This window comes from Trichomycterus rosablanca, chromosome 7 (assembly GCF_030014385.1).
Source record: "Trichomycterus rosablanca isolate fTriRos1 chromosome 7, fTriRos1.hap1, whole genome shotgun sequence".
Classification (NCBI taxonomy): Eukaryota; Metazoa; Chordata; class Actinopteri; order Siluriformes; family Trichomycteridae; genus Trichomycterus; species Trichomycterus rosablanca.
The window spans coordinates 30554651-30570415 of NC_085994.1; the positions used below are offsets into that span (position 1 = coordinate 30554651).

General features: G+C 40.5%; 1 protein-coding gene across 1 annotated transcript in view; it reads left to right on the plus strand.

Moving 5' to 3' along the window:
* Positions 1–7917, plus strand: part of ccdc120a (coiled-coil domain containing 120a) — a 53438-nt gene extending 45521 nt beyond the window's left edge. Inside the window, exons 10-11 of the mRNA XM_062998577.1 lie at positions 751–1767; positions 7687–7917. Coding sequence (XP_062854647.1) covers positions 751–1767; positions 7687–7792 — 1123 coding nt within the window. The 3' untranslated portion in view covers positions 7793–7917. The remainder of the gene's footprint in view (positions 1–750; positions 1768–7686) is intronic.
* Positions 7918–15765: the final 7848 nt, after the last annotated feature.

A 15765-nucleotide genomic window follows, 5' to 3' on the forward strand; every position in this document is an offset into this window, starting at 1 on the left:
CACCAGTTATGAGGACCTATGAGCTGACTTTGTTTCCCCTAGCCCTATGTGTGCTAGCATACTTTTTTACCGCTGCGCCACCTGAGCTGCTGAAGACCCTATAATTTTAACTTTGTGGCATGATATTGTTCTGTGTTTTCAATTATGATTGACTACAGCAAGTGGCTTCTCTGTGACAATATTAATAGGGCTAGTTTAGCTGCACCAAATAAAAGATGAAAGATGGGTGATTGGTGGACTAAAAGGCAGTGGTAGCTCAGTGGTTAAGGTACTTGACTAGTTATCACAAGGGTGCCAGTTCAAGCCCCTACCTAGTTGCCACTTAGTTGCCCTAACCCTCAATTGCTTAAATTGTGTTTAGTCATAATTGTAAGTCGCTTTGGATAAAAACATCTGCTAAATGCCACAAATGTAAATGTAATGTAAGAAAGAAGCCTCTGCTTCAGAACGAGTATCTTAAAGCTTAGCTTTGCTGTTTATCACATGGACAATGTAAAAGCTGGAGTAGGCGTTTTATTTTTGTGCAGCTTTTAAGCCTGAGGCATGTAAAGCTTACGTTCTTGAATTTTTTTGGACACTTGTTTAACCATTCAGTCACATAAAAAGAATAGATGCCGCGAATATGCAATTTTGATGATAAAATAACATATTAGCAATAATTTCATCTCTTTATTTACTTGCAGTTTAGTAGCCTTGTTTTTACCTGATTTTGTGAGTGCCATCATTTCTCTTTCTTATATTTCTCTTCAGGTCTGAATCCTCCAGTGGCACCTTTGCTGCAAAGCAGCGGTCAGACAATCCCGAGATGTCTCAAGCAGTGCCCGTTCTGTCTCAGGATGATTCATCCTCTGGGTCTTTCGAACCCGGCGGCTGTCCCTACAGTACCCAAACACGTCGCAGCAACAGCTCTGATGCTCTGTTGGACAGGACAGTGGAGGACGGAGGACAGTTGTCAGGCCATGGGGTTCGAAACGGGTCCCACAAGAGCTCAGAGGTGCTGGTGGATGGCCGTGTGAGGCAAGTAAACGGGCATGCGGAGGTGACACGCGTGCGCTCCGTATCAGGTGGCCGTGGTACAAACAGTTCCAATGCAGGCTACAGTGATGTCCTGCTTGACTACATGTGGACGAAGCAGCAGAAGATGCACAGCCAACAGCAGCAGAGACTGCAGGCTCAGAACAGTATTAAACCCAGAGTCTGGCAGGAAGCACCCTCAGTGGCTCCTCCACCTTACATCAATGGCTTCCCTTCCTCCCAGGCTCTGATTATAGGTCCACCAGCGTACAGTCCAATGATGCTGCGAGGCAAACCGGGCGAGCCCCGGCGAGTCAAGGTGAGCCGTACCAAATCCTGCGGACCGTTTATTCCTGTCCAGCATCACCAGCAAGGATACACAGAAATGCCTCTTTCTAATGGGCATGCAGGCATGGCGCAGTTTCAGTCCCGACACAAAGCTCAAAACTATAGCACAGACTCGACGCCTGGCTCCGCTCAACAAGACGAACCCACACGCCACCTGCACAAGGCTTTGGCTCTTGAAGGCTTGAGGGATTGGTATATGCGCAATGCATTGGGGCAGAGTGGCACCATCTGCACAGGGAAAGGCCAGGAGGGGGCGCAATCTCAGCGCAGACGAACCACAGCCTTACTGCAGACATCACACGCACATCCTCCACTTAAACACCAGTCCCAGTCATTCCAGGGAGACACCGGATACACACATCTGCCCCAATCTGCTACCTTCCATGGACATCCACTACACGGGATGTGAGTATTTTTACAAGCTATACGTACATGCAGCCTAGAAAATGATTGTGTACCTATAATTGGGGTAAGGTTCAATGTGAATATATTTTGGCTTGAGACAAAAAACAGTTCACTTAAATAATTAGGGATGTGTAAACCTAGAAAAGACATCCCGGGTAATGTTTATTTTCAAGTGATTATGTATGTGTAGGGCCCTCCTAAATTCACAGGAAAATGTGCTTGACCCTGTTTTCCAAAAATCACAGATTTCTTTGATTTTTAAAGAAAAGTACCACATTTCACGGCAGTCATTAGATTACACTCATAAATTAAATGATAGAATCAGTAGAAGCTACAATACACAGCGCAGCCTACCTTAATAGTTGAATGTAGATCTAGATCTAGAACATTTAGCGATGGTGCGAGGCTTCCTGTTAATAAAAAAAAAGTACTTGTCTGTTTTTACACACCCTCCCCAGCGTCCACAGAATTGGTTGGGAGTTTTTCAAACTCAGTTACCTGAGTAGTGTTTTTAGTTGCTTTAGACTTCGACATCTTGGACATTTTGACTAACCGATTGCTAACTGAATTGCTGTAGGATTGCTGTAGTATGCTGACAAGTATGTACAGTGTATCACAAAAGTGAGTACACCCCTCACATTTCTGCAAATATTTCATTATATCTTTTCATGGGACAACACTATAGAAATAAAACTTGGATATAACTTAGAGTAGTCAGTGTACAACTTGTATAGCAGTGTAGATTTACTGTCTTCTGAAAATAACTCAACACACAGCCATTAATGTCTAAATGGCTGGCAACATAAGTGAGTACACCCCACAGTGAACATGTCCAAATTGTGCCCAAAGTGTCAATATTTTGTGTGACCACCATTATTATCCAGCACTGCCTTAACCCTCCTGGGCATGGAATTCACCAGAGCTGCACAGGTTGCTACTGGAATCCTCTTCCACTCCTCCATGATGACATCACGGAGCTGGTGGATGTTAGACACCTTGAACTCCTCCACCTTCCACTTGAGGATGCGCCACAGGTGCTCAATTGGGTTTAGTCCATCACCTTTACCTTCAGCTTCCTCAGCAAGGCAGTTGTCATCTTGGAGGTTGTGTTTGGGGTCGTTATCCTGTTGGAAAACTGCCATGAGGCCCAGTTTTCGAAGGGAGGGGATCATGCTCTGTTTCAGAATGTCACAGTACATGTTGGAATTCATGTTTCCCTCAATGAACTGCAGCTCCCCAGTGCCAGCAACACTCATGCAGCCCAAGACCATGATGCTACCACCACCATGCTTGACTGTAGGCAAGATACAGTTGTCTTGGTACTTCTCACCAGGGCGCCGCCACACATGCTGGACACCATCTGAGCCAAACAAGTTTATCTTGGTCTCGTCAGACCACAGGGCATTCCAGTAATCCATGTTCTTGGACTGCTTGTCTTCAGCAAACTGTTTGCGGGCTTTCTTGTGCGTCAGCTTCCTTCTGGGATGACGACCATGCAGACCGAGTTGATGCAGTGTGCGGCGTATGGTCTGAGCACTGACAGGCTGACCTCCCACGTCTTCAACCTCTGCAGCAATGCTGGCAGCACTCATGTGTCTATTTTTTAAAGCCAACCTCTGGATATGACGCCGAACACGTGGACTCGACTTCTTTGGTCGACCCTGGCGAAGCCTGTTCCGAGTGGAACCTGTCCTGGAAAACCGCTGTATGACCTTGGCCACCATGCTGTAGCTCAGTTTCAGGGTGTTAGCAATCTTCTTATAGCCCAGGCCATCTTTGGGGAGAGCAACAATTCTATTTCTCACATCCTCAGAGAGTTCTTTGCCATGAGGTGCCATGTTGAATATCCAGTGGCCAGTATGAGAGAATTGTACCCAAAACACCAAATTTAACAGCCCTGCTCCCCATTTACACCTGGGACCTTGACACATGACACCAGGGAGGGACAACGACACATTTGGGCACAATTTGGACATGTTCACTGTGGGGTGTACTCACTTATGTTGCCAGCTATTTAGACATTAATGGCTGTGTGTTGAGTTATTTTCAGAAGACAGTAAATCTACACTGCTATACAAGCTGTACACTGACTACTCTAAGTTATATCCAAGTTTCATGTCTATAGTGTTGTCCCATGAAAAGATATAATGAAATATTTGCAGAAATGTGAGGGGTGTACTCACTTTTGTGATACACTGTATGTGTTTACTAAGGCTGGCACTGATCCGATACTCCTTATCGGTATCGGTCCGATATTGGCCCAAAACACTGGATCGGATATCGGAAGAAAAAAACAAACATGTAATCTGATCCGATACTGTTGCACTTAATGTAGTGGCTCAGGTGGCGCAGCGGTAAAGTACGCTAGCGCACCAGAGTTGGGGTTTCGAATACATCGTATCGAATCTCAGCTCTGCCTTCCAACTGGGTTGGGCGATTGTTCAGGGTTATGGGTAAAAAGTCGGATCATAGGTCCTCATAACTGGTGCGACTGCGGCCCCTGCTGGCAGACTGATGGCGCCTGCACAGGGCTGAGGAATAATGCTGATAGGGGTGTGGCCCTCCGTACACAGTGCCCGTTGGTGTATGAACTCTACTCGTGCAGGTGAAAAATGCAGTCTGTACTGACTGTACGTGCCGGAGGAGGCGTATGTCAGTTGATAGGCGTCCTCAGTCAGTGGTGAAGGGTCGAATCAGTATAGAGGACGCATTCAGGGTAATTGGACACGACTAGATTAGGGGAAAAAAGAGGGGAAAAATTAATACAAAATAATTAAATAAATAAATGAGGCTATTACACACACAATAACACACGAAGATACGTTCCAACAGAGCGCCGTTTTTTGCCACTCACGCTTAATGACATCATTAACATGTGCCACTGATCTACAACTCATCAGCAACAGCCTTACAGAAATTAAAATACACTTATCTACTTAAACTTTTAGCATTTAAAAACATAATCTACTACTGCCACATCTAAAAACACTGTTTAAACACAATAAAAATTGCTTTATAAATGATAAATCGCTCACCTCAGATAGAGAACCTATCTTGTCCCGGCTTGGAGATCTCTCACATCCTCAACGATTAATCCATTAGTGTTATGAAATAAAACAAACTACACCAAACTAAACTTTCCCATTTTCCTCTTCAAAATCCATCAGCGTTTTGAAATAAGTGTGCTTTGATTTTTAATAATCTAAAAACATGACAGAACTTTAACAGAAAATCTCAACTCTGCGTTAATTCTAATTGGTCCATCACGTTTGGTTGACATCCACATCTTCCAATTGTAGACACTTTTGTTAAACAAGCTAAAAATGCTGCTAAATGTTCTGTGTGTAAAAGTTAAAATAAAAACAGCAGTTTTGCATAAGTATGATGTTGTAGGTTCTGTATTTATTCCTTTAGAATATTTGTTTCACAGTCTGAGCATTGTTATTAAGATAGCTAGATTAACCATGGTGCATTGAGACGTGTATTATTACTGCTTAGTTGTTTGAGAGGAGAAATGATGGTATCGAATTGGAATTGGTATTGGTATAGGCAGATGTTCAGTTTGCAGTATCCTATCAGACATAAAAAAGTGGTATCGAGCCAGTGCTGTATAAAATGTGCAAATGTAGTGCAAGTTGAAGCAAAGAGCATGGCCTCTAGAACAGAGTTTAACAAACAAAATCAACTGCTGATTTATACTAGCAACTGCGTTTGGAGCGTGTTTGGAGCATGGAGTGTTATGAGTGTGAAGGGTCAGTAATACTTTTGTGTGTGCTTTCTTAACTACTTTAAATTATTTTGAATGTATTAAGTCCTCCAAGTTTTTATTATGCTTTGCAGTTTGTGCTTTGCCTATAAAGAAGCAGTTCCAAATCAGTCTGTCATTGGTGTCAGGATAGATTTAGCGGTCGGTGTGAAGAATTGTATTAGTGTTTCTTGGGACCTTGTTTCTTTAGCTGTCGTAGGAAGATTAGTCAAAACTGCTGTGACAGCTTAATAATAGAATTTATGTTTTCCTCCCAATTGATAGTGCCCAGAATTTTAAATGTGTCTGCTGTGCTTACAGCTGAACTATTTATTTTCTGTGAGGAGGGAATTGTGAACTTTCTGAGATTATTTTTAGGGTTTTTTGTGGGTTGAGGTCCAGATTGTTAGGAGAGCAGCGATTTGTTAGATGTAACACTTCACCCCTAAATAACACACTATTTAGACTTTAGATCATTATTAGGTATGCACCCAAATAATTCTGTCATTTATGTTTGTGTTTCTGGGATGTAATGGTTCTAGAGTAGGTGGTCTGCACTTGTTTGCACCATATATGGTTATAGTCTAATGGCTGTGTGCGACAAGCTATGTGGTATTCTGTGTAATGTCTGAAACCACTAGATAAAATGCTTTTATTTTGCATTTTTCTTGAATTTAATGCAATGTTTTATTGAAATCATACAATCGGCATAATTTAAGTGGAAGGTTTAATCTCAAAATAGACATGACTAAGAACTTCTTTATATTTGGGCATACATGTGGACATATTTTTAATAGGTGAACAATAGATGCAAATGCATTAAAAGAGCCTCTGATGAGTCGATCAAATCCATCTTTTCATTTTCATCTGGTCATGTGGATTAATAGAACGTACAAGACTTATGTAAATGGCATGATCAATTCCACAAATGTGCTTACTTGCTTTTCAGAAGCACCCAAAACTTTGTATTGTACAGTGAAACCTCAATTTAACTGATTAAAAGGCGCTAAGGTCCACATAAGTGCTAAACATGCATATATGATTAACAGTTAAATGAACAACGTACATAGAAATGTAAGTATGTCATGTAAAACCTACCTGTAAATAAATATTCAAATTGGTGTACTGTATTACCGGGGAGAAATTTCATTTACCATGTGTGGTGTTTTTTGCCATGATCATATAGTGGGGATTCTGAGTCTGAAGCAGCGCTAGTGCATAAGAAAGCACTGAATTACTGGTCTTGGTACGCTTCTGTACCGGACATTTGATTTTTTCAGATTTGTCCATTAAATCTGAAATCCGTTAAATGGAGGTCTGTTGAATTGAAGTTGCACTGTTATTTTCAATTATTTAATTTTTGTGGCACCCCCTGTACAGTGATCAGCCATAACATTAAAACCACTGCATTTTATCAGCTCCACTTACCATATAGTGGCACTTTGTAGTTCTACAATTACTGACTGTAGTTCATCTGTTTCTCTACATACCTTTTTAGCCTGCTTTCACCCTGTTCTTCCATGGTCAGGACCCCCAAAGGACCACCACAGAGCAGGTATTATTTAGGTGGTGGATCATTCTCAGCACTGCAGTGACGCTGACATGGTGGTGGTGTGTTAGTGTGTGTTGTGCTGGTATGAGTGGATCAGACACAGCAGCGCTGATGGAGTTTTTAAATACAATGTCCACTCACTGTCCACTCTATTAGACACTCCTACCTAGTTGGTCCACCTTGTAGATGTAAAGTCAGAGACGATCGCTCATCTATTGCTGCTGTTTGAGTTGATCAACTTCTATAGACCTTCATCAGTGGTCACAGGACGCTGCCTACGGGGCGCTGTTGGCTGGATATTTGTGGTTGGTGGACTATTCTCAGTTCAGCAGTGACAGTGATGTGTTTAAAAACTCCAGTAGCGCTGCTGTCTGATCCACTCATACCAGCACAACACACACTAACACACCACCACCATGTTAGTGTCACCTAAATAATACTTACTCTGTGGTGGTCCTGTGGGGGTACAGTCAGAAATTGTAGAACTACAAAGTGCTCCTATATGGTAAGTGGAGCTGATAAAATGGACAGTGAGTGTAGAAACAAGGAGGTGGTGTTAATGTTATGGCTGATCGCTGTATATGTACTAAAGGTTGTGTTAAACATCTCTTTTTTTCGGTAGGTCTGTGGATCTGACTTCATATCAAGAAACCTTCTCGTCTAAAATGCAGGAGATGACACTAAAAGAAATGAATGATGACAGACCTAGCCCTGGCACACTGGTCTGACACGAACACACACAAGCATCAAGGACTGCAAAAACATCTGCTGTGTGAAATGAGTATGAATGTATAAAATCTAATGAAATGTTGTAAACAAACAAGAAACAGTTTTATAAAACGAGAAACTGAAACGGACAACAGAAAAAACAAACCCTGCAATGTTAAAGTCTTTTTTCCATTTTTACATCTTTTGGAAGTACAATCATGGAGAAAAGGTGAAATCAAAGGACTGTAACAAGGTAGCGCATCCTTTTAAAACATGAACTGTACTTTCCATCATGTATACATTAACATGTTAATTCTGTTTAATATGGCTAATCTGGTGAAATCAGTATTAAAATTCAGGACTTTTGCTACTTAGTCTCATCAGGCAAGCATCAGGTTTAACACAGAGTCCCTTATAATCCGGCAGGATCGTTTTGAAGCATTTTATACATTTGATACCTATGCAAATTTGACTAGGTTTAGACAAAATAGCTTTGATATGTGCTTGTTATAAAATAATGCCTCCAAAAATAATGTCAGCCAAATTTAATATTTAATTTAATATTCTTCAGGCGTTTTACTTAATACTGTTGTAGCAAGAAATTGGACAGTGAGTATGCTGTCAGCATTGAACCTAGGGAATTGTGTGCTGTAGGGCTGTGTGGTCTGACACCGACTATTAAGAAGAGCTTCATTTTTGGAAATGATGTCGTTGACACTGCAGATGTAGGCAAAACTTCTCTGTGAGGGTGATGTGTGCATGACAGGATTTGATTGTGGCTCATTTGTGTCTTCACATTCGGTATTCAGTGATGCAAATAAATGGCCCTTTACCCAGGTTACTCAAATGCAGAAATCGGTTCAAATTAAGTGTGTATTATAATTAACTGGTGAAATTTAGAAAACCTACTGTGGATCAGTAATGCCCGTATTTTCTCTATAATGTTATTTAAGAAATAAATCATGAGACTTAATATGAGGTGTAACCAAACCAGGATGCTAATTGTCAACCATTGTGCCTAGTAGCAATAAAGTAAAAAAAATTTTCATAGCTTTAGTTCTATGTAACATTCAGTGTTGTGCGACATGCGTCTGTGTTTCTCACAACCAGATTGTATTTAAAGCCAAGACAGAAAGAAAAATGTCAGGATTGCTGGCTAATCCAAATTAATGTTTCATGCTCTGGTTTTTAATCGTATTATTCCTTTTATAAAACCTTTTTTTCAGATACATGTGTGGGTACTTGTCAGCTGTCTGTTTTTGCTTACCTATTACTGATGCCCTATGAAAATCTCTTAATTGAGCCAACAGTGGTCCTCTTGTTTCAGAAACTAAATAGTCACCATCTGATCTTACCAAGACTTTGTTTCATAGCTGTTTTAACAAACCCTTTTGACTTTGCCCTATTATTGCCATGGATTTGTGGAAATTATTGCTGCTAAGCCGATCAGCCATAACATTAAAACCACCTCCTTGTTTTCACACACATTGTCCATTTTATCAGCTCCACTTACCATATAGAAGCACTTTGTAGTTCTACAATTACTGACTGTAGTCCATCTATTTCTCTACATACTTTTTAGCCTGCTTTCACCCTGTTCTTCAATGGTCAGGACCCCCACAGGACCACTACAGAGCAGGTATTATTTAGGTGGTGGATCATTCTCAGCACTGCAGTGACGCTGACATGGTGGTGGTGTGTTAGTGTGTGTTGTGCTGGTATGAGTGGATCAGATACAGCAGCACTGCTGGAGTTTTTAAACACTGTGTCCACTCACTGTCCACTCTATTAGACACTCCTAGTTGGCCCACCTTGTAGATGTAAAGTCAGAGACTATCGCTCATCTATTGCTGCTGTTTGAGTCGGTCATCTTCTAGACCTTCATAAGTGGTCACAGGACACTGCCTACGGGGTGCTGTTGGCTGAGTATTTTTTTGGTTGGTGGACTATTCTCAGTCCAGAAGTGACTCATACCAGCACAACACACACTAACACACCACCACCATGTCAGTGCAGTGCTGAAAATGATCCACCACCCAAATAATACCTACTCTGTAGTTGTCCTGGGAGAGTCCTGACCATTGAAGAATAGCATGAAAGGGGGCTAACGAAGCATGCGGAGAAACAGATGGACTACAGTCAGAAATTGTAGAACTACAAAGTGCTTCTATATGGTAAGTGGAGCTGATAAAATGGACAGTGAGTGTAGTAACAAGGAGGTGGTGTTAATGTTAAGACTGTGCCATGTTGTCTGACAGTATAATAAATACGTTTTTACATTTTTTTGAAAATAAAACTATGACCAAAACCAGTTAACATTCACTATATAGTGCACTATTTTAAATCCACATCTTTTTAGGGTGAATTCCAAAATGATCATCAGATGTTTACAACCAGGTAACGTTCAAATATTATACCAGATCTTCTACCAGTAGCATGTTTCTGTATAGTGTTGTATTGGCCAAAACAGTTTTAACATCATACTTATTTACTGGTAAACATTTAGTGGTTGCCGGTAAAGAATGGGGATAGAGTGGGTAGTCAGGTTGTAACTCCTGGCATTGGCTGCTATAATTTGCCCTGGTATGTCAGTGAGTAAATCTTTGTCCTTGTTGTTGCTCCGGGTGTATTTCTGCCTTGCACCCAGTGTTTCAGGCTGTTGGTGGACCTACCATGACCCCAACCAGAATAAAATGGATTTTAATGAACACCATTGTGGTTTAACAGACCTTACTAGACTTTATCAGACCTTAGTAGACCTTAGAAAACCTTACTGGACCTGAACAGACCTTAACAGACTTTACTGTACCTTAACAGACCTCAACAGTTCTTACTCGACCTTAACAGACCTTAGGAGAACTTACTGGACTTTAACAGACGTTATTAGACCTTAACAGACTTTAGGAGACCTAAACAAACCTTGGGAGATCTTACTAGACCTTAACAGACCTTAGGAGACCTTAACAGACCTCAGTACACCTTAACAGACCTTAGTAGATTTTAACAGACGTTAAGAGACCTTACTGGACCTTAGGAGACCTAAACAGACGTTAGGAGACCTAACTGGACCTTAACAGACCTTACTAGACCTTAAAAGACAGTAGGAGACCTTAACAGACCTTAGTAAACTTTAACAAAACTATGTAGACCTTAACAGACTTTACTGGACATTACAAGACCTTAATAGACCTTAACAGACCTTAGGAGACATAAACAGACCTTAGGAGACCTTACTGGACCTTAGGAGACCTTACTAGATTTTAACAGACCTTAGTAGACCTTAACACACCTTAGAAGACCTATACACTTAGGAAACCTTACTGGACCTTAACAGACTTTACTAGACCTTAACAGACCTTAGTAGATCCTAACAGACCTTAGAAGACCTTAACACACATTAGGAAACCTTAACAGACTTTACTGGACCTCAACAGACCTTACTAGACCTTAACAGACCTTAAGAGACCTAAACAGACCTAAGGAGACCCTACTGGACCTAAACAGATTTTACTAGACCTTAACAGACGTTAGGAGAACTTAACAGACCTTAGGAGACCCTAACAGACCTAAGTAAACCTTAACAGACTATACTGGACCTTAACAGACCTTACTAGACTTTATCAGACCTTAGTAGACCTTAGAAAACCTTACTGGACCTGAACAGACCTTAGCAGACTTTACTGTACCTTGACAGACCTCAACAGTTCTTACTGGACCTTAACAGACGTTATTAGAATTTAACAGACTTTAGGAGGCCTAAACAAACCTTAGGAGAATTTAACAGACCTTAGGAGACCTTAACAGACCTCAGTACACCTTAACAGACCTTAGTAGATTTTAACAGACGTTAAGAGACCTTACTGGACCTTAGGATACCTTACTAGACCTTAAAAGACAGTAGGAGACCTTAACAGACCTTAGTAGACTTTAACAAAACTATGTAGACCTTAACAGACCTTACTGGACGTTAAAATACCTTACTAGACCTTAACAGACCTTAGGAGACATAAACAGACCTTAGGAGACCTTACTGGACTTTAGGAGATCTTACTAGATCTTAATAGACCTTAGGAGACCTTAACAGACCTTAGTAAACCTTAACAGACCTCACTACACCTTAACAGACCCTAGGAGACCTTAACAGACCTTAGTAGACCATAGTAGACCTTAGAAGACTTTACTGGACCTGAACAGAACTTAACAGACCTTACTGGACCTTAACAGACCTTATGAGACCTTATGAGACCTTAACAGACCTTAGGATACCTTAACAGACCTTTGGAGACCTTAACAGACTTTACAAGACCTTAACAGACCTTAGGAGACCTTAACAGACCTTAGGAGACCTTAACAGACCTAAGGCAACCTTAACAGACCTTAGTAGACCTTAGAAAACCTTACTGGACCTCAACAGACTTTAGTAGACCTTAACAGACTTTAGTAGACCTTACCAGACCTTAACAGATCCTAACAGATCTTACTAGACACTATAAGATCTTGATAGACCTTAGAAGACCTTACTGGACCTTAACAGACCCTTGAAGACCTTACTGGACCTTAACAGACCTTAACAGACCTTAACAGACCTTACTAGACATTATAAAACCTTGATAGACCTTAGAAGACCTTACTGGACCTTAACAGATCGTAGTAGACATAAACAGACCTTAGGAGACCTTACTGGACTTTAGGAGATCTTACTAGATCTTAATAGACCTTAAGAGACCTAAACAGACCTAAGGAGACCGTACTGGACCTAAACAGCTTTTACTAGACCTTAACAGACGTTAGGAGAACTTAACAGACCTTAGGAGACCCTAACAGACCTAAGTAAACCTTAACAGACTATACTGGACCTTAACAGACCTTACTAGACTTTATCAGACCTTAGTAGACCTTAGAAAACCTTACTGGACCTGAACAGACCTTCACAGACTTTACTGTACCTTGACAGACCTCAACAGTTCTTACTGGACCTTAACAGACCTTAGGAGACCTTACTGGACTTTAACAGACGTTATTAGAGTTTAACAGACTTTAGGAGGCCTAAACAAACCTTAGGAGAATTTAACAGACCTTAGGAGACCTTAACAGACCTCAGTACACCTTAACAGACCTTAGTAGATTGTAACAGACGTTAAGAGACCTTACTGGACCTTAGGATACCTTACTAGACCTTAAAAGACAGTAGGAGACCTTAACAGACCTTAGTAGACTTTAACAAAACTGTGTAGACCTTAACAGACCTTACTGGACGTTAAAATACCTTACTAGACCTTAACAGACCTTAGGAGACATAAACAGACCTTAGGAGACCTTACTGGACTTTAGGAGATCCTACTAGATCTTAATAGACCTTAGGAGACCTTAACAGACCTTAGTAGACCTTAACAGACCTTAGTAGACCATAGTAGACCTTAGAAGACTTTACTGGACCTGAACAGAACTTAACAGACCTTACTGGACCTTAACAGACCTTAGTAGACCTTATGAGACTTTAACAGACCTTAGGATACCTTAACAGACCTTTGGAGACCTTAACAGACCTTACTAGACCTTAACAGACCTTAGGAGACCTTAACTGACCTTAGGAGACCTTAACAGACCTAAGGCAACCTTAACAGACCTTAGTAGACCTTAGAAAACCTTACTGGACCTCAACAGACCTTAGTAGACCTTAACAGACTTTAGTAGACCTTACCAGACCTTAACAGATCTTAACAGATCTTACTAGACACTATAAGATCTTGATAGACCTTAGAAGACCTTACTGGACCTTAACAGACCTTAACAGACCCTAGAAGACCTTACTGGACCTTAACAGACCTTACTAGACATTATAAAACCCTGATAGACCTTAGAAGACCTTACTGGACCTTAACAGACCGTAGGAGACATAAACAGACCTTAGGAGACCTTACTGGACTTTAGGAGATCTTACTAGATCTTAATAGACCTTAGGAGACCTTAACAGACCTTAGTAGACCTTAGTAGACCTTAACAGACCTTAACAGACCTCAATACACCTTAACAGACCTTAGGAGACCTTAACAGACCATAGTAGACCTTAGAAGACTTTAGAAGACCTTACTGAACCTGAACAGAACTTAACAGACCTGACTGGACCTTAACAGATTTTAGTAGACCTTATGAGACCTTAACAGACCTTAGGATACCTTAACAGACCTTTGGAGACCTTAACAGACCTTACTAGACCTTAACAGACCTCAGAATCGGGCTTTATTGGCCAAGTATGCTCACACATACAAGGAATTTGTTTTTGGTTACACAGATGCTTGCAGTGCACGAAAAATACAGTAAAGACAATCTTATTTACACAGCTCACTCTCTCTAACACACACATTCATACCTGTAAACATAGAAAACATTGTAAACATTTAGCATGTGCAATTTACATTGTAATTTTAAAAAGGTGCAGTTTTGTGCAATATTAAAACTATAGAAAATATAAAAAATATATAAATATGAAATGGAAGTAAAGGTGAAAATCCTGTGTATGCCATTACATAAATGAAATAGGTAGTTTTTGATGTGCAAGTGTCCCGAGTATTATCAGTACAGTAGTGTTCAATTGTTCATGAGCGTAATGGAGTTTGGATAAGGCAAGGCAAGGCAAGTTTATTTGTATAGCACCTTTCATACATAGTGACAATTCAAAGTTCTTTACATAAGGAAAAATTAAAAGCATTAAAACATTCCTGAGATCTAGAACCTCAGAAAGACTTCTTGCAAACATTTAGACAACATGAAATTCAAACAAGAGAGATAAAAATTAAGAACATGAAAAATTTAAAGAAAATATTGTAAAATATACCCTACAATTTGGGAAATACGAAATTAAAACAAGAGAGATAAGCAATTAAAACATGAAAACTAAAAGAAAATATAGTAAAATATACACTACAATTTAGAATGTACACTACTCTATAAAAAGAATTATTAAGAGCATGAAAAACTAAAAGAAATAGGGTAATAGCAAAAATCATAGGCACAAGAAAAAAGAAAAGTTTTTAACCTGGATTTAAACATTTCTACATTTGAGGAACATCTAATATCTCCTGGCAGTCTGTTCCAGTTATATGCAGCCCAACAGCTAAATGCTGCTTCACCATGTTTAGTTTGGACTCTGAGCTCAACTAGCTGACCTGAGTCCATGGATCTAAGAGATCTACTAGGTTTATATTCTCTAAACATATCTGAGATGTATTCTGGGCCGAACCCATTCAGTGATTTATAGACCAGTAGCAGCACTTTAAATTCTATTCTGTAACTAACCGGAAGCCAGTGTAGAGATTTTAGAACTGGAGTGATGTGCTCAGTTCTCTTCGTCGTAGTTAAAACTCTAGCAGCAGCATTCTGAATGAGCTGTAACTGTTTAATGGTCTTTTTGGGAAGTCCAGTTAAGAGACCATTACAATAGTCCACCCTACTGGAGATAAAAGCATGGATCAGCTTCTCTAGGTCTTGTTGGCACACTAGACCCTTGATTTTGGCTATATTTCTAAGATGGTAGAAGGCTGTTTTGGTGATGGTTTTAATATGGCTGGTGAATGTAAGATCTGAGTCTATTAGAACGCCAAGATTTCGGACTTGGTCTTTGGTTTTTAGAGCCCGGGAACTGAGGTGCTCACTGACACTAGACCTCTTTTCTTTGCTGCCAAACACCACAATCTCTGTTTTGTCCTTATTTAACTGTAAAAAATTCTGGCTCATCCAGTTATTGATGTCCTCCAGACACTGACACAGTGAATCTATTGGGCTGTAATCATCTGGTGAGAGAGCCAGATATATCTGTGTGTCATCTGCATAACTATGGTAATCAATGTTGTTAGCCTGTAGCATTTGGCCTAATGGCAGCATATAAAGATTGAACAGAAGAGGTCCGAGAACTGATCCCTGGGGGATTCCACATGTCATAGCCACCCTGTCAGATTCACAGCTGCCAATAGTGACGAAGTAACTCCGGTCTTCT